The sequence below is a fragment of the Tachysurus fulvidraco genome, chromosome 12, assembly GCF_022655615.1.
Source record: "Tachysurus fulvidraco isolate hzauxx_2018 chromosome 12, HZAU_PFXX_2.0, whole genome shotgun sequence".
Lineage (NCBI taxonomy): Eukaryota > Metazoa > Chordata > Actinopteri > Siluriformes > Bagridae > Tachysurus > Tachysurus fulvidraco.
The window spans coordinates 9,604,128-9,624,391 of NC_062529.1; the positions used below are offsets into that span (position 1 = coordinate 9,604,128).

At 39.5% G+C, this 20,264-nt stretch overlaps 2 protein-coding genes across 4 annotated transcripts in view; both read right to left on the minus strand.

Moving 5' to 3' along the window:
- The window catches only part of rnf144aa (ring finger protein 144aa), a 33,207-nt gene extending 19,083 nt beyond the window's left edge, over positions 1-14,124 (minus strand). Inside the window, exon 1 of one of the 3 annotated variants that reach the window (XM_027172636.2) lies at positions 13,973-14,124. The gene's annotated coding sequence lies outside the window, so the exon portion shown is untranslated. Of the gene's footprint in view, positions 1-10,621; positions 10,859-13,371; positions 13,688-13,972 lie in introns of those variants that run through there. The other 2 variants (XM_047821077.1, XM_027172638.2) reach the window with 2 other exon arrangements.
- Positions 14,125-16,706: 2,582 nt separating this feature from the next.
- On the minus strand, positions 16,707-20,111 carry rsad2 (radical S-adenosyl methionine domain containing 2). Its single transcript, XM_027171953.2, has 6 exons — positions 19,703-20,111; positions 18,437-18,598; positions 17,966-18,195; positions 17,728-17,877; positions 17,533-17,565; positions 16,707-17,334 (listed from the first exon to the last, which is right to left on the minus strand). Exons 1-6 carry the CDS (start codon positions 20,013-20,015, stop codon positions 17,170-17,172), a joined length of 1,053 nt encoding a protein of 350 aa, XP_027027754.2. The 5' UTR covers positions 20,016-20,111; the 3' UTR covers positions 16,707-17,169.
- Positions 20,112-20,264: the final 153 nt, after the last annotated feature.

Here is a 20,264-nt window from a genome sequence, read left to right on the forward strand (position 1 = left end):
ATGATATGAGGAAAACCAGACTCAAAAGGGAACCCGTTTTGATTATAAATCATTTCCCTTCTATAAATATCTACTATATGTTTGAAAAGTGCAATTGGGTAACCAGGAGATTCATTCTAGTAGATGGAAACTTGTACGCACACTAAAGTAGTCACATGCATGGAGCAGTGAAGCGGCAGATGCGGACAGATGCGTGTGAGAGCGCTTCCGTTCTCCGAGTGCACTTTGCGTCTACAACTTTAATGACCAGGCTTACGGCTTCTGCTCTGTCCGATCGGATCTGGTGTTTTCGCTCTCTCTATCTATGGTGTTTAGAAGTCAATGACATCTTAAACATAACTAATATCCTCAACACTGGGAGTTTGTTATCCATACAAACATAAACAGAGCGAAATAAAGTATTCCACGCTGCCCCTCATTGCTTAATATTAATATAGATAAAGTTCTACAGTGACACGTAAAATAAAACGTGTATTTTAACTCGAAAAATTGTGTTTATACACCACTAGTTGTTTTTTTTTAGCAATTACGTTTCCTCGTAAAAATGACATAGTAAAAAAATAACGTGGGATTAAGAACAACAGGAAACTGAACTGCTGTCTTTTCATCACAGCCATAAACTAAACAGTAAGAAATCCTGGTAGTAAATATTTGCTCAAAACTCCTGCACTTACATCATTTACCACAGGTTCATTATTCCTCTGCAAGACATTGCAAGAACAAAGCTTCCAAAATGTAAAATCTCAGTGGATGGAGAAAACAGCAATTGATCTTCTCACATAACTATTAAACGTAAACTATTAAAACGTGGGACGTAGGGGAACGAGATCAAATTTCACAGGCATAAATACACACCTTGAAAAAATTCCTGTCTTGTAACTAGACGGATTTCTGGAATGAATTTTAAGGGTTAAGGGTATATTGAATTTGAAACGCATTAATGTTGTATCGCTCAAGCTTTATCTAATTTTTGTCTTATTTACTAGAGTTAACATTGCTGCCTATGTAGAGGTAGAGGTAGAGAGAGAGAGAGAGAGAGAGAGAGAGAGAGAGAGAGAGATTATATATATATATATATATATATATATATATATATATATATATATAGATAGATAGATAGATAGATAGAGAGAGAGAGAGAGAGAGAGAGAGAGAGAGACACACAGAGAGAGAGAGAGAGAGAGAGAGAGACACACACACACACACACACACAAACACAGAGAGAGAGAGAGACACACACACACACACACACACACACACACACACACACACACACACACACACACACACACACACACACACACACACACACACACACACACACAGAGAGAGAGAGGGAGACAGCAGATTACTAGACATACCTAGCATTGGTCTAACAGCAGAATCTTCATCGTCACCATATGACAGCTGTGACTGAAAGATATTCTCTGGCTAAACCTATATAGCTGTTGAAAAAACAGCAGGTGGATTCATTTTAATTTAATCGTTAATCCTCGGTAGACACAAATTTTATAGCGGTGCCAAAAGATCTGCATCATGAACTACGTATAGTTGCTAAAACTACACACATTCACAGCAGGTCTATAAGGCAGGTTTTGGCTTGTTACCAGAGCAAACTCTCAGTCTCTGCTTCCAAACATAGCAACGGCTCTGATGCACTCTGATGCTAAACTTGTCAATGCATGTTTCTTTGGGGTGGAAGAAATCGCAAAAAAAAAAAAAATATTGCAGAATGCAACCTCGAAGCCCTGAAACCCGGCAACGGAAAACAGAGCTTCTTACCATTCTCACACTCGGGTCTATAAATAGAACCAAGCAGTCCAATTAAAGCGGTTTTATAACGTAGCTGTAATCACCTTGCACTGCTTAAAGCCTGAGATTATCTGCCTGTTGTCAGCCTACTACATTTTTTTTTTCACTCTGATGCTGTCAATGACCGTCTACGATCTCAAAACAAGCCTCACACTGACAGCTATGAAACTACTTTAGAAGTTTAATCATGAGAAAAATCAGGTGTCAAATCCAACTGTTCCGGAAGGTCAAAGAGCAAGAAAGTGCACTAAGCAAAAAAGTAAAAAATAAAAAAATCTAGCCAGCAGTTTGCTATGTGAAGAATGGGATTTCATTAAGAAACAGAGCTGCATGGTTGTTCAGTTTCTTTTGTTGCAACACAAACCCCCCCCCAGAAATTCACGAGTCACAGTGAGAAGAAACCACAACAGCCAGAAAAAAATTCTACCTACAGGAGGAAGATGTGAAACCCCACACGGACGACAGAAACCCAGACCCTGGAGCTGTTAGACAGAAATGCTACACGATGCAGACCCTGAGTTTTAATCACCGATCTCTGTATTAAAGCCAGAACACAATAATGTCTTCCTCCTGATGGTCCTAATGACACATTACAGTTTCTGCTGAAATGCAGTCGAAACCAACTGCAGGAATCAACATCATATTACAAGACTTCTCACTGGACGCTAGATTTCTCTACAACACATCCAGACTCTTAGACGATAGAGATAAAGACGGCGATCAGATCAGACCACAGTGCATCTCGTTGGCCTCGGACAGGAAACCAAAGTACTCAGAGGAAACCTCGGAAGCACGTTTAGAGCACATAGAGTGGAGGTTAAGGCAGATGTCCATCCTGCATCCCACAATACATAACATGCATCACAATATACGCTCACTTTGATAGGAACATCTATAACAACTACTCGTTCATGCATTTAGCCAAACAGTTCCTCATTGACATTTACGCCATTTGGCATACAAGTCTCAACCCATGAAGACAGCTGTTCGGACATCTAGGGGAAGTTGCTCCACCACCTCAGTGCCAGAACAGAATCTTGCTGTATGCCTACCTCTTACCCTGAGAGATGGTGGGACCAGTCGAGCAGTGCTAATATACCATGCTTTATCTCTTCAGGTTTTGGAGAGCATGTGCCCAACGTATCATCAGGTTTCTGTTCTTGACTGACAGGAGCGGAACCCAGTGAGGTCTTCTGTTGCTGATGCTGCTGGCTAACAGTTTGCTTTCCTGCTCACCATTCATGTAAAACCTGGTTATTTATACAAGCTACCCAACACATTCCTGTCAGTTCCAGCCTGTCAGTTCTCGTCATTCTCCCCTGAACGCTCTAATCCATGAGGCGCTTCCGGTTGCAGAACGGACGCTGGATGGTTTTATTGTGTTTCGCACCATTCTGTGAGACCTATAAAGACTGCCGTGTGTGAATATCCCCGCAGAAACACTCTCAGCCTCGGCCTGTGTGGCACCAAGAACAATACCGAGCCCAAAATCACTTTAAAATCTTCAACTTTTCCTTATTATGATGTTTGATGTGAGCAGTAAGTAAAACCCGGCCAGTATTTGCATGCTTTCATGCGCTGCGCTGTTGAAACATTATTAACTGACTGGTGAAGTGTATACAAATTGGTCAGCACTTTCTACAGCATTATATTACAAACGAAATTCTAATCTGATAAGGTGCTTCTAGTGTTTATAAGAATGATTTCAAAACATTTTAAAAAAGTACGCATATCACAGAAAAGATATTACGATATTGAGATCGCGTCATCACGCGGCCTGGACCTGATCGTGTACACGGCCTCATGACCACAGAATTGTGTGAGCTGTAATTAATGTGGTTGTATTATTGTGGGCTTCTGCGTAAGACAGAAAGAACACTGTCTGGTGCTGCAAAACATGTTTTGCCGTTTTTAACCTTAAGTTCCGCTTTGCAGATTATTTTGTATGGCACTGCATGAGAAATGGTTTTATGTAAAACAGGCATTGCAGTTGGCTTCACGTAAAAACACTCATGCGCTTCCAAACTAGTGTTTTTTTTTTATGTTAGGAAAAAAGACTGCTGCAGAATTTAGAAAGACTCAAGCCTGTGTTTCAGCTGAACAAGACAGACGTCCGTATATGCAATCAAACGGCAATTTTCAGGCAATTTAGAGGAGAAGAAACACTTAGGGATGTTTCTGCAAAGCCTGTCTGACTGACTCACATTCATCACCCGATCTTTATTTTGTTTCAGTGTTTCAGAGGTAGCACCTTCTCTAAGAGCTGCCGGCTACGCTCCGTTCCTTCTGTCCATAACACCATGCGATGCTGCGGTCTTTAAATGGTGTCTTTTCTATTAAAAGCAGTTGTTACATAATTGTCCTGTTACCGTGCTGTCACACTCCTCATAGAAGGCTCTGCGAGATTGAACCGTTCCGGTCTTGTCAAAATATTATAAAATGAATGGCGTTGAACAAAAGCAACAAAAGTTGCTACTCTGAATGATGAGTAGGCAGACATCAGGGGGAAAAAAAAGTCCGAGCATATAACTTGAAGTTAATCCGGCATCAGCTTCCTGTAGGGAATTTCCTTACCTGATGGGAGACACACACACACCTCAGAGAAATGATGAAATCTGCTGTAAGAAAATGACTAGTCGCTTTGACACAAGCCCCATTAAAGAACGTGTTGTTTCTCATCTCTCTGTGGTCAGATTTACAAGCATTATAATAATGATGGTGAAGGATCCAAACAGGTTTAATCAAGTCTTCAACCCTGATTCAACATTCCACCTCCTTGTTAAAACACAGTGCCTTTGCTGCCTGGAGAAATTAGTGGAGGGTAACGCAGCATTTAAATAAGTTTAATGCAGCACACCGGTTGTACCTTCCGCTTTCTAAAAGCACTCAGGAACGTGCGCACGTTCTCCTGAAGTACTCAACACCTCATAACAAATCAGAGGAAATGATTTCTGTTTGAAGTCTCACATGAAGAGGAAAATGCAACAAATCCTGTCTTTTCAATGACAGAGCTGAAAATGAAAAGACTGTTTCGTTAGAGAATCTAGACGGAGGTGTCGGTTTCATTTAAACGCCAGATTCCAAATATGTAATTACATACAGCGTATAGCAACAACATAAATGTCTGTTTTATAGAGGGCCAAAAAAAATAAAATAAAAAATTATATAATATATATACAGAGTATTTTCCGCACCATAAGGCGCACCGGATTATAAGGCGCATGCTAATACATACGGTCTACATAAAAGGTAACAGAAGCAAAACAGTGAGTTTGGTTGAACTTTGTTCTACTATTTAACAATAAACACACATTATTTTTTAATCAATCCTCTCCCACAAATCCATCAAAGTCCTTATCTACTGTGTTTTCTTAACTTGGCGCAGTACATTTTCTTGCTTCCTCCACTTCCGAACCATAGATACATTGATGTTGAATATTTTCGCAGCTGCTCTATTCCCACTTACAACCGTGTAACTGATAGCCTGTAGTTTGTAATTGTGCCTCGTAAGCATCTGATTTTTATTGGCGGATGGCAAACCAATTTAAGGTGCATTTACCGCCACCTACTGGACTGGGGCGTGGCGCGCATAATGGTTAGGAAGAAACAAATGTTGTTGTCGCTACTCGATCGGTTCCGTGCATGTGCGAATCGTGTTGCTGGTACAGATCGTGTAGCGACAGTTGTTTTGCAACATACCGGTAGTATACCTGGCGAAGGTAAGCGTACGTAGTGTACGTATTACGTAATGTCCTCTGATTGGTTTATCGCTGCCAGCTTACGTAGTGTATGTATTACGTCCCTGTGTCAGCGGGAAATGGTCTGACAGTCAATCAAGCGGAGCGCTTACCAAAGTCGCACAACATTTTTACAGATTTTTGGGACTCAGTGCACACATAAGATGCATCGGATTATTAGCCGCACGGCCGATTTTTGAGAAAATTTAAGGCTTTTAGGTGCGCCTTATAGTGCGGAAAATACTGTATATATATATATATATATATATATATATATATATATATATATATATATATACACACACACACACACATACATAGCACATGCACACACAGTGTTATAATTTATTTATAATAAAAAAATATTTATTATATTACATTTATATATATACACATTTATACACACACACACACACACACACACACACACACACACACACACACACACACACACTAATATATAGGGTTATAATTTTTTTGACACCACAAAACTCTGATTGTAAGCCTGTTTACAATCGGGTTGTTATGGTAACCCGTATGTCATTGCTCATACTGGATTTGTTTCTTTACCCTGCCCTACCCATCTATGGCTCATATGAGTGAGATCATTGTGTCAGGGATTATGTGTCAGACATTGTCAGTGTCTGATTCTGTTACCGTCCAGCCTTAGTGCAGCTAGCACCCTTTCTGCCTGCCCCGTTCGTAGTAACATACAAGTCCAAAAAAAAAAAAAACACACAAAAAAAAAGGGTTGTAATACCTACATCGCAGTCTTAGCTGATTATCTGCAGAGTTATAACCTATATGTGGCCAAAACTGAAATAAGCAAAGAGACTATTAATGTAGAGAAAGAAACATGATTAACGTCCACCATTACAGGCAGAAACGGCAGCGTATAAATGACTTCATCTCCCCGAGAAACCCTGTGGCATCTCATCTCTGTCTACGAAATTAAAAGGAAATGACAGCCATTAGCTACGCTGCTTATTTCTATTGACAAGTGCAGACAGTAAGAGTGCGAGGTCAGCCACAACTGCAATCTGTTGTCGCAAATGGTTCTGCATTCCGAAAGTGACATGAAAAAAACAAAACAAAACAAAAAAAAACCTCAGCTACAATAGTGAAATCAGGCATTTGACTTTACCCACAAGAGGAAGGGAGTGGCGAACTGTTGGAAGAACGATACATAGTGTTCGGGCTCTTAGTTGTTTGTGCTTTTCAAAGTTGCCTGGAAATGACAAAAACAATTCAAAAAACGAAAACAAAAACACACCCCTTGATGAGTGTCACACAAACCCACGTAACACATCTCACCTTGACGGTGTAACTAAAACCTAAATCCAAGGCATAGGCAGCCTTGTGCCTGGCTGACCATCATACCCATATGTATGCTTTCCCTACATTTTTGTACAGAATGCCTTTGTACATCACAGCATTATATTCTCCCTTCTCTGAAACGAAGAAGCCTGAACATGTTCCAACACGACATGCCCCTGTACCTAAAACAAGGTCCATGATCACACAAGGCTGGTTCGGGGGAACTTGGTCCTGCACAGATCCCGGACCTCGACCCCACTGAACACCTCTGCGACGAACTGGAACTCACATGCACACCAGTCCTCTTCACCAATGCCAACATCAACGCCTGACCTCGTTTTCTCTAATGACCAAATTTCCCACAGTCCCACGATTCTAACACAAAAAACAATATAACAATATAACAGCACGCACTGGTGTAATGATCAGGTAAAAAATTTTCAGAAGCTTTTTATCTTAGTGCCGTTTTGTCAAGGTCTGAATCCATTTTGTTCAAAGTTGAAATGATTAGATGTTCATTCGTTCCCATGGATCTGAAATGAATGTGTTTATCCAGCTAACTAACTATCTCCCCGTGACATTAGTGGCCACTTTTTCCAGGAAACCAACCAAAACAGATCATTCTTTATTTAACATAATCACAACCAGAAGCTAATGAAGCAGTACCTAATCCTAGTCTATGTAAGCACAGTGGCCAGTCTTCAACGTGCAGCGCTCTGGTGCTCTGTGTACAAGAGAGCGCTTGAAGAGAAAACAAAGCCGCATGACTCGGCCGGTGCCTGCAGACTTGCTGTCCTCAGCTTCACTCGGCCTTTCAACACGTTCTCTGTCTCGCGCTGACAAACACACACGTCTTGATGCACAACAGTGACTAAACTCCCAGTGTAAAGTACAGTTCAGAAAAATAGCACTATTTTGGTTTGTGCTATATTAATTGCTGACCGAGATTTTTTTCTTCTAATATCTTCCAGTGTGGTTTCAAACGTTATCGTCAAGCACAGTGAGCCGATTTAACCCACTGAGAGCGACAATCATCATTACTGTCTCTCAACGACGACAGACGTAGACGGACTCCGACCTCAGAATAGACAGGACGTGGCACGCCGCTTTCTTTTTTTAATAACCGACAATAATTTGGGTCTTTTTTTTGCAGGATGTTATAGATTTTTTTTTTTTAAACTCACAAACCACAAATGAGAAAATATATGATGATGTCCGACAAGCGGGGGACAGATGCCACGGTTAAAAAGCAGAGAAGAAATTTACTGCTGTATTTACAGGCTTCATAGTGCAGCATAATGACTTTTAAGAATCCACTTATATCAAAGATGATGTATGTGAATCATTTCGCAAAATGCAGCTCTCAGCATCATGTGTGTCATGCACAGTCACATTTTATGGAATTAGAGGAACAACTGCATAAAATAAATAAATAAATAAATAAATAAAAACTCATTAAAGCACCCAAGCAAACAAACACATTAACATCTGCCGTAAATAAAAGATGAGCAGCTTTTTCACCCATTACAGCAGGTTTTCTCCTCTTTTAATAGCCCCAACTTGAATTTGCTGCCATTCTTCTCTCCCCCCTGATATAACCTCTTACACAGCACTCTAGCCAGTATGGAGCAAGTCATGATTTGCTTCCTGAAATAAACACTTCTCTAACATGATGAGCCAGCAACTTTCACTGCTTAGTTCCTACATTTCACGTCAGCGCAAGTCGCTTCCTAACCGCAGACGCTGAAGAATTAGCAGTTCTTCATGATCGCAAAGGAGATATGACACACTGTGACTCAAAGAGAAGATGCTCAGTCACTGGCATGGTGTCTGGGAGTAAAGGCCTCGTATAAACATCCCTCTACGTTAGGGCTGAGACCCAGGCCTGCATGATTCCTGATGAAATAAGAATCAGAATTGAATCGAGAGCTGTGTTCTTTCTCCAATTTTCCAATTCTTTCTCTACTGGGTTAGGTCATATGGCAAAAATATTACACCGTTTAGTATTAGTATCATGATCCATAGAGGTACAATACAGATATAAGTAGACCTCAAAGGATAATATAATTACTCCACATTCCCTTATTTTGTATACAAGATATTTTAGCATTGATATTTCACACGGATGCTTCCAGCCAGGGACCCGATCATACGGTGTAGCTGCTCAACAGCTGGGGCGGTATTTATTTATTTATTTATTTATTTATTTATTTATTTATTTATTTGATAAACATCCTGAAGCATGGCAAAATATAGATCGGTTTCAAAATATTATAATCTTGTGTGCGAGTACAATTAAACAAGAAAAAAACATCAGAAATAGTTAATCCCCATTCCTAAAACAATGTACAAACTTTTCTCCTCATGTCCAGATAACGGGTCCTGATTCAGATAGATCCTTGTAATGAGGAATGAGTCAAGATATCAGACGGATAAGAAATAATTCTCTATGCCTGTGAGATATGAGACACAATTCTTTCTATCAGTGGTAGTGCGAACACTAACAATAACGACATACTGGACTTTTTTTTTTTACCTCGATTATTGAGGTGAAGGTTCTCTACAAAGACATGACTCACTGCAGCAGACTTTGTTCTTTCGTTTCAAAGCCTTGTGCTTCACTTCTCTAGTAGAGAAAGCTCATTTTCCTTTTCATTAGTAGCACCAAAACTGACGCTGAACCGGATTTCTAACTTCAGCTCCTTTGCCGCTCTTTGCCTGTAGAGGCACAAAATAAAGTGTTGTGTACTTTCATCTTGGACTTTAGCCGTGGTGCTAACTGATTGTGAATGATTGTATACGGCTGACAGAAACCCGACTTAGAAATCAGCCTCATTTTTAAACAAGAGAAGTTACCAGAGCACCACAAAAACTGTATGAACCTGCCCTTGCCTACGTGACTCAATAAGAAAACCGGTCATTACAAGGAGTGTCTGGGACGAACACACGCACACAGCAATAACATTAATAACAACATTTAAAGTCGTTCTGTTTATGATGGACGGATTGTCTCTGGATGGATTCCGTCTTTTATGCTCCTGTGATGTTTAACTGCTTTTTCGGGCTTATTGCTATTATAAAATTAAATCCCTAAATAAAGGTCATAAATAATTATTTATATTAGCAATAAACAAAACTTAAAAGTAAACTTTGGTTGCTAAAATTATTGACAGGATAATGGCTCAAGTGGAACAGTTTTATTACTTTAAAAGAATACAGAATTGAATGATTGTGCTACGGACGTAGGTTCGGGTTTATTAAGGATTTGTCAATAGTATGTGACTAGGTTCAACTTAACAACTTCAAGACAGGTTTAATTCTGTTTAATTACGCCGTTTTGGATAAAAAACAGAATTATGAGCAAGAAAATGAGACTATTTTCCCCCCAATTTCTCCCATTTATGCTAAACTACTGTACCTGACAGGAAAATGGATAAGCCAATCCATAAAAAGCACATTCAATCTGTTATGTTTCTCAATCCAGCCTTTGACCGCCCTTCTTTATGGCTTGGGTCTGCCATGCTGTGAAAACGTGGTCCTACAGTATGTTGCTCTCCATTTACATGGCACAAATTACTACCGCACTAAATACACTAGGTGAAAACTTCCATTGTATCGAACACTTCAAGCAAACAAAGAAAGAAAAAAAAAACATACAAAAAAATTTCTCAAACCTCTCAGCCGAAAATCCGTTTCCATTAATAACAATAATAGTACCAACGATAAAAAGTTAACTAAACGCTCTTTGTACTCACCAGAACTTTCATTCAGTCCTCATCACAGACACGTTAATTTGATAAAAGGCTGTACGATTCTGACTGATGACTCACATGACTCCGATGTAGAATGATTACATTTCGAACGTCATCTCGAGGACTGACGTGGTTTATTTTCCGTGCAGTTTCCTCAACCTCCAACCAAGCAAAGAAGTCCAAACTTCAGGCTTTTTGCCAAAGTTAGAGAGTCATTATTCTCCTGGCAAGTGAAGGTATCTGCCGCTTGTGCTACACCATGTTGATGCTCTTACAGCAAAAGCGACCTATTATCCCTTAGAATACAGCAACACAACACTTCAGTATACAGGGCAGACACGGCTGGGCGAGATAAATGGAAGAGCACAGGAGCGCACAGACGCACGCATGGGGACACGTGCACACGCACACATGCACATGCACAGACAGACACAGACAGAGATGTATGCAGAAACATGCAGAAACACGCAGACAGACACACACACGCAGACAGACACACACACGCGGACAGACAGACACACACACGCAGACAGACACACACACGCAGACAGACACACACGCAGACAGACAGACACACACGCAGACAGACAGACACACACGCAGACAGACAGACACACACGCAGACAGACAGACACACACGCAGACAGACAGACACACACGCAGACAGACAGACACACACGCAGACAGACAGACACACACGCAGACAGACACACAGAGACAGACAGACACACAGAGACAGACAGACACACAGAAAGGCAGACAGACACACACAGACAGGCAGACAGACACACACAGACAGGCAGACAGACACACAGACAGGCAGACAGACACACAGACAGGCAGACAGACACACAGACAGGCAGACAGACACATAGACAGGCAGACAGACACATAGACAGGCAGACAGACACACAGGCAGACAGACACACAGACACACAGGCAGACAGACACACAGACACACAGGCAGACAGACACACAGAGACACACAGACAGACAGACACACAGAGACACACAGACAGACACACAGACAGACCCATAGAGACACACAGACCCACAGAGACACACAGACCCTCCCCCACACACACAGACCCCCCCCCCACACACAGACCCCCCCCACACACACAGACCCCCCCCACACACACAGACCCCCCCCCCACACACACAGACCCCCCCCACACACACACAGACCCCCCCCCACACACACACAGACCCCCCACACACACACACAGACCCCCCATCGCACACACACACATACCCCCCCCCACACACGCACACAGACCCCACACACACACACGCACACAGACCCCACACACACACACAGACACAGACCCCCCCCCCAACACACACACACACCCCCCCCCACACACCCACACACACACACCCCCCACACACACACACAGACCCCCCCCCCCCACACACACACAGACAAGGCTATATTCTGACCAATCAATTTGATTATAAGACGCAATGGTAATAGGACCACTTGTGCTTTTTGGTCAATGTCGCTAAGGACGATATTTACATTTATTCATTTGAAATCTATTTTTTTATAGAGGTGCAGAACACAATAAATCTGAAAGTGATCTGAACATAACTTCCAATAACTAGCGCTGACCCGTAACAGGAAGACATTTTACATTCCAATATACAAGATAAAAGGCATACAGCATGTAAAAACATGTTGAAACTACCGTACATGACACTCTGATACAGAAGCAGTTATAATACAAATAATCGATTGTTTATTGCACAAATAATGATTATTATAGCACAAATAATCACCAGTAAACACACAGCCGGACCCTCGCTCACCAAATGTTAGAGTAAACGCCAGGAAATGGTTAGCAACACAGACTGAAAAGACATATTTCCTTCTGCTCTGCAATGCCAACACATCGTTCTGCACTCGTTATATCTGCAATCACTATTCTGTTGTGTATTCCTACTTTCTTCATGATCCTTTATTTTACCTAGAAGCTTTCTTCCATTCTCTCGCTGAAGATGCAGTCAGTCCACCACAATGATTTTAGCAGAGATGCGTCGATCCCATTCATTTCACATTTTTGATATCAGTGAAATGTGTATAGACTTATATCCCAAACTGATTCAAATCAAATCAGAAATTCTCAGAGCTTTCATCCATCGACTCATGAATTAAATGTGAATCAGGTTCAGTTATGAGTTCTATATTAAATGACCGTAGACTTTTCTTCCCCCCAACAAATAAACGTTACACATCATCTTCCACATGGAGAACAAGGCCTTAAACGGAAAGTCCAACCCAAATCAGATTAAACCCTGATGTCAAAATATCCGTGAGGTGTTTAGAAATCTACATGCTTATTTGTTTCCTGTGACAACAACAAAAGTGGCCTCGCTCATGTCACGAGGTGACAATGATGAGATACTGCACTGCAATACTAGGAGTTACAGCAGAGGTTCTACTCAGCTGGCAAATGAGCTACGAAACCTTGTTAGTTTGAGCAGAGTGCACAGGTGAAGAGGTGAGAAAGACGTGCACTTTAACTAGACATTAAGATACAGACATATTTCACTGGCACCACTATTTGGCACAAGCTGTCAATGGTGCAGAGCCAAAAAAGTGAAAGTATAAAAATACATAAAAAGAAAAACTCTGTGTTTCACTGAACATCATTTTAATGCTAGATTAATATACAAAAGGTTTAAGGCTCTTTTTTCTTTAAAAGAATGACATGTAGCTGTGAAATAAATATTAGTACAGAATTACTCACCTTAGATTCAAAGATGTGGCTCGAATTTGTCCTAGCTCTCTCTGTGTCTGTGTGTGTGTGTGTGTGTGTGTGTGTGTGTGTGTGTGTGTGTGTGTGTGTGTGTGTGTTCCTCAGATAGCACGGATTACTGCCAAAGGATGTGAAGCAGCTAACAGTAGCTTGCTATCTTTAGTGCACTAGCTGGTTAGCTTACAGTCCAATGTGAGCACAATGAAGCATTCAGGCTTTTACACAAAAACATTAATTATATCCAGACTTCAGGACAGACAACATCTGCCTTAAGAGGTCTTCGTTTCACGGAATGCATCTCAATAACCTGTGGAAAAGAACGACGAAAAAAAATCCACTCGACTATATGAAAACATATAAGGCTATACATGTTTATTTGCTAGCTAGCTAGCTAGCTGTCGACGTTTAAAAAAACAACAAAACAAAACAGTGTTGTCAACGATGCACTAAAACGTTGAACGCAGCACGCGTATTTAACGTTAAGTAACACAACCTGAATGCGCTATTAAATAGCTTGTCGTGTTTGTGAGGCGGTTGAGATAAAAAAAAAAAAAACCCATGCCCGGGTAAAGAAAGCTTCGGTATGTCTTACCGCTGGTCTCGGTTCAGTTTGGGAGAATCAGCTGATGAATATGATGTGTTATGAAGACGCCATTTGTCTGAGCGTTTCCTAGTTGGCGCTTTACAGAACGACGAGTGCCAAAACAAACCGCACACGAGCGCCTCCTGCTGTACAAACCGCAACATTTCATATTTCTCCTACAATTTGTAATATTAGCAAGAATTGTGCTTCTTCACACGGTCTAATCTTCTCTGTCCGGGTTTCCACCAGCCATAAAACACCAACAAAACTTCCCAGGTATGAATTATTAACTCAGATTTGCTCCCAGGGATGAACGAGTGTGTGTTCGTTGTGCGTTCACTATCTCAGCTAAGTAGTTTAAAGAATATATAACAAGAAGCAGGCAAGTAGAAAATGAACTTAAAGCTGTATTCATCAGTTTATTCAATTCGATTCAAATTTATTTGTACAGCACTTTTAACAATTGACGTTGTCTCAAAGAGGCTTTACAGAACATAAACATAGAACAAAAGGTTAATATAAAGATTAATATAATACAAAAATTCAAGATTAATATTAGATATATTTAAATGTGTATGTATGTATTTAGCAAGTCTGAGGTGACTCAGGTGTCTGTGGCATGGAAAAACTCCCTTGGATTGTGAAGGAAGAACCTTGAGAGGAACCAGACCCAATGTTGTATTGATGAGGATGTTGTTGTCCTCAAAGACCACCATGGAGTTGTCATCTCCTCTTTAGTACAGCAGAGTCCAACTGGAGCTGGTAAATCTCTAGATGTTTCACGATCCTCATCCTGGTTGGCCTCATCTCAATGGAGGTCCAAAATATTCATGGCACGGAAGACAATCGGAGCTGGTGCAATTTCTGAATGCCTCGGATGAGTAGAAAGAGAGAAGCATTGGAGAGGTCTCACGGTTATTATATTGGAGGTCCAATTTCAACAGTTTATATCACACCGTTGGCTTGGTAATGTCTGAAGATACTCTAGGTGAAGTTGTGGATTGAGAAATCGAGGCTGAACTTCTCAGTCTGTTTGATCGGTATATTGATCTGGGAAAAAACATTTGATCTACAACTTATATTCATATCTACAGCATTTAGCAGACACTTATGCCTACTATTCTCAATCAAAACATATCTCATTGCTACTTCAATTTGAATACAAGAATCTAAGAATACAGTTCAGCTAAAATGCATTTAGGGAGACATTGGAGGTCAATACAGCATGCGAGAAAAGTGTTTTATATTACAGATTAAAAATGAAGTGCTAATTCGAGTGCTTGACAGTTTTAGTAAGTGAATTGCCAGCTGGTAGCTGGTCAGACCTTCAAACATTGTATTGAGTATTTAGTAATGACTTTGAATTATTCATTAACTGTAGTAAAATGTTACTTCATACAGTTGCACCTAAGAAAAATTGTATATAGTTACAAGAGTTTGAATGTAAGTCTGAACCCACCAGCAGGTTCCAGGTGTTTAAAAGTCTCCAAGCTGTAAGTAGTGACAGAAAGGATAGTCATGAGTGCAATTGGTGGAAATGAAGTTCTATTCCGCCACCGAGATGTGAAATAAAATCTAGTCTTGGAGTAGAGCCACTGTTCCGACAGATTGTGAGGATCCGGATGAGGTGATTTGAGCACATTACCACAATGCCCCATGCTCAACTTAAGTTAAATATATATCAGGTTTGTGCCACTGCTTAAATGCTCAAGGAAGATTCAGGCTTTGCTAGAAAGATTATACCACAGTGTTGGCTTGGTAATGTCTGAAGATACTCTAGGAGAAGTTGAAATCTGATTTTGTAGTTGAAATCTGAACTTCTCAGCATGTTGTCTCTTTGAAACCTCTTGGATGGAAAAAAATAAATGCTTTACTTAATAATTAAATGGTTTAACTAAATTAAATGCACAAACCGAGGCTAGAATGATTGCTTGATAATGAAAAAATAATGATTTGTATGCAACATAGTGGTGTAACTCAATTATATGAGCTGTATCTGTATGTTTTTTTTTATCTGAATTCTTATCATTAGTCTTAACCAAATTATCTATGAAACCTTCTAAAAAATGAATAGTAACCTTCAAATCATATCTGTATTTTTTTTAAGCACATTATCTGGCCATTTCCTTTTTTTAATATATGATTTTATTTGTTTTGTGTCTGATTTTCTTTTCCAGTAGTTTCCAGATAGAACCACTTTAAAAAGCAATAAGGATAACAAACCTTTCTTTCTTTCTTTCTTTCTTTCTTTCTTTTTTCTCTCCTGTCTACTTGCATCTACAGTATACAAACATGTATACATATACAAGGTTGAAGTTGGCAACAACCTGTTTTAAAATGGGTGTTTTTATGAACAATAGGTGCAAGATAACACAATACTTTAAATATTCAGCATTTAAAGTCCACTAGACTGCTGAAGATGCAAGAAGTAACTAAGCAGCTTCAGAAACAAATAAGCAACTAGTCTTGTGCAACCTCCTGTAGTTGAATTCACACAACAACAAGGACCACAAGCTTAACAGCTTAACAGGTAGCAGTACAAACATAGGTGGATGCAGATAGAGCCTAGATAGAGCCAGTTACACTTTTATAGTATTAGTAAGTTAATATTAGTGTTATTATTATTAATAGTAAAATTATATGAATATGTTGCCTTCTGTACCTTTACCCAGTATTTTTTCTTTACTGGGAGATCAGATATGACACAAAAGCAACAAAAAAGAATTACAAATGAAACTTCTAATATTTTTTTAAAATTTATTATTATTTGGATTTTGAAATGAAATCTGATGGAGCATTGTGTTACAAATATAGATCTTCTGCTTCTCTTTTTTTTTATTTTACAAAACACAATATATTAACATTTTGTTAAAAGTGCGTACAACAGGATAAATCAAATGCTGAACTAATGTACTAATAGCTTTAAACATAAAAAAGGAAAAAAGGAGTAAAAAAAAGGAATTATGTGAAAGTTATTGATAAGTTAACATTTTAAAAAATCATTATAAAATTAATTATAAAAATTAATAGTAATAATAATAATAATATGCTCAAAACAAATAAATTATAATAAAATTACTTTCTTTAAGCGAATGGTAGCAAACTTCAAAATTTATATAAAAGTTCAGTAAATTCTATGTTTATTACATACATCTATTACATACATTTATATACATCTAAAACTATATGATTGCCACTGTGGGATATTACCACTCAAGCTTCATATCTTCTTTGCTCCACACATATTTGCCCCCTCTTTTAAGAAACATCCTCTCATCAAACCCACTGTACTTTACAGCTTCCTCTACCCCAACATCCAGAATGGACTTTGATGGGTCCTTCCTGCCTGCTCGACAATCGAGGAAACGCATCTGCAGAGGAAAAAAAGTAAAGTATTGAAGTATGTTAAACTCATGTACGCATAAATGTAGAAATATATTGTGCTTTACATGACAAGCTATAGTTTGTCATAAAACATGTAAGTGAAATTTAAGTCTAAATTTAAAAGTGATTTAGGATCATTTTCTGTATAAAGGAAATTTATGAATAAACACTTAGTAAACACTTACATATTCATCCAAAATCAAGTAGGAGTCTTTCATCTGTAGAAATAAAGGTGATACAGACTTAAATACAGACTTAAATTACATCCAAGTAGACTACAGTAACTTAATGATAAATAAAACTACAGTGAAATGCTCTGTATACTTGATAAACTTGATGCATGATTTGGGTCTGATATAGACAGTTCTGATTGATATTACCTTTTGATTGGACTCTGGGACCAGACATTTTATGCTTTGGTGGCGGTCTAGAAAACCCTGGAACTCCTGATCAGTGATAAGAAATTTCTCTGCCTCTCGAAGGCTGTTCTCGCCTGAGTTCTCACCCTCAATCAGGAGGCACTGAAACACCTACAGGATACATGTGAACATTAGATATTTTGTAATATGTGCAGCCATATTACGTCTACCACATGACGCTGAGGTAAATGCTCCGTACCTTCCACCGCACAGGATTAAGTTCAGAGATGTGCTCAGTCATGTCTTCATGAACATTGTAGGTGTTAATGACGGAGTTGATTTTGAAAGCCACTCTGTACTGTCTGCACCAGTTCCTCACTTTGCACAGGTTGTCTATGTGGCTTTTTCTGCCCTGGGCTCGACCGATTGTTTGGTTGGTTTCCTCATCAAAGCTGTCACAGGAGATTGCTAGAATGTCCAAATACTCTCCTAGAAATGACACAGATGACGTACATTGGCATCAGATTTTTCTGCATTCATAGATTTTTCTATTATATAAATTTAAGTAACACATAATAATAGATTAACGCATCGCATTTAGTCCATTCACAACAATTCTTATGATCTGATTTTGAAATGATCATACTTGTTACAAGAATGGCCTGGAACAAGAGCTTATTGAATGAGATATTGCTGCCATCATGTGTTCAAATGCTTTCTTACAGCTTACCATATTTCTGGAACCAGGTTTCCCTGATCATGCTTCCATTGCTGACAATACTGACACTTGGTAACTGAAGCTCTTGTTTGCAGTATTGCACCATTTCTCCAAGAAACACACCCTTGTGATGCAAAAAAGGTTCTCCACCCGAGAAGTTGATTTTCTCCATACCTAATGAAATGAACAGTTGGTAGATAGAAAAGGAGAGGAAGAATAAAGTATAATTTTAACTGTGAACCTTTGTCAAACTGTATTTATATTCAACCCCATTCCAGCTGCCCAGCAGAGGTGGTTCTAGGATTTCATCTTTAGGGGGACTTAGCCCTCAGTGAGAATTTAAAACAAGAAGAGTTTTATATTATATATTACATGACTACATAGTAAGCCAAAATTTATGGTATTATTTAAAATGGCAAAAGTGGACACCAAAATGTTATGCATGATGTGATAATGTCAGTCTTGAATCAAATCAGTTTATGTATGTGTGCATTCTCTACAAACAGTGTGTCCAATTAATGCAGTCATTAATAAAAAAATATTCACAAGACAAAGACCAAATCAAGAAATGTTATTTTTATTTAGTATTGAATGGATTGTTTGCATTAATATTTTGTTTGTGCTATCAACTCTCCTAAAAAGAATAGTGAAATTTCAATGCTTTTGGTTGCTGTCTTTGCGGCTTTCCGACGAGGTTCGACGTGGACGCGCCTGTGCTTCTGCGTTCAAATACAGCAGACAGTTCATGGCGCACTTTTGAAAGACTACAACGCACGCGCGTAAAAGCAAAGTAAAAAAAGTTCGCTCTTGGATCAAACTGATAAATAATTTTCTTTCCCATCGACGACATGACCTTTATTTTATCGTCATTTTTATTGGTTATTTTTGAAAGGAAAAATCATACTTAGGGTAGCTGAGATCACCCGAAACAAGGTCTAGAACCGCCCCTGCTGCCCAGTATAAACATAATGGGTATTTAATGGAATGATATCCCTTGTGGATTGCAGGGAAATCCGTTATACTATTCTTCAAGGACACATCATATGCTGTTCTGATTAGAAGTTTTTTCCAACAAGTGTTTACGATGCAATGTGATTACGCGCAAAACACAAGAAAGTACATTTTGCTTTCTTGTGCTCACAAATTGATATACAGCAATGACGTCATAGTCAAATTTGACATGCCTCACAGGTAAATAGTTTACATGTGGACCTGTGAGGTGGCTAAAAAACTACATCGACTTAAATTTCGTGCGTAATTTCTGCCATAGTCACTTACCTGCTTCTTTCAGAAGTTTTAGCCCTCTCTTTGCCTCCTCAATAGGCAAGACGAAGGACGTCTTTGCGGTGTGAAAGCAGAAGCCGCATTTATAATTACACTGGCGTGTAAAATGGTAATTCACACTCCTCGGTATTGGAACTTCATCTGGAGTCGTGCTGCTGAGATTTGTGCGTTTGGGCTGGATGCTCACCTGAGCCTTGTTCTCTCTCATCCAAAAAGAAAACACCCGTCTTCTCACCTCCGAAACAATTGAGCGCGCATTAATAATGCACAGGTTTAGGAGCATCCTCACCAGATTGGAAAGCAACATGTTGAGCTGCTGTGTGTTTCGCCACTGAGCTCAGCTGACTCTGACTTGTGTTTATATATGGACACGTACTATAGACGAGGTGGGAAACGAAAGCCAGTTTGAGTGAGCTCATGTATTATTGTTGCGCGAAACGAAACCTATTCATGTTAAGATCATGCGATTGCTAACACACCCACACACACACACACACACACACACACACACACACACACACACACACACACACACACACACACACACACATTTTTA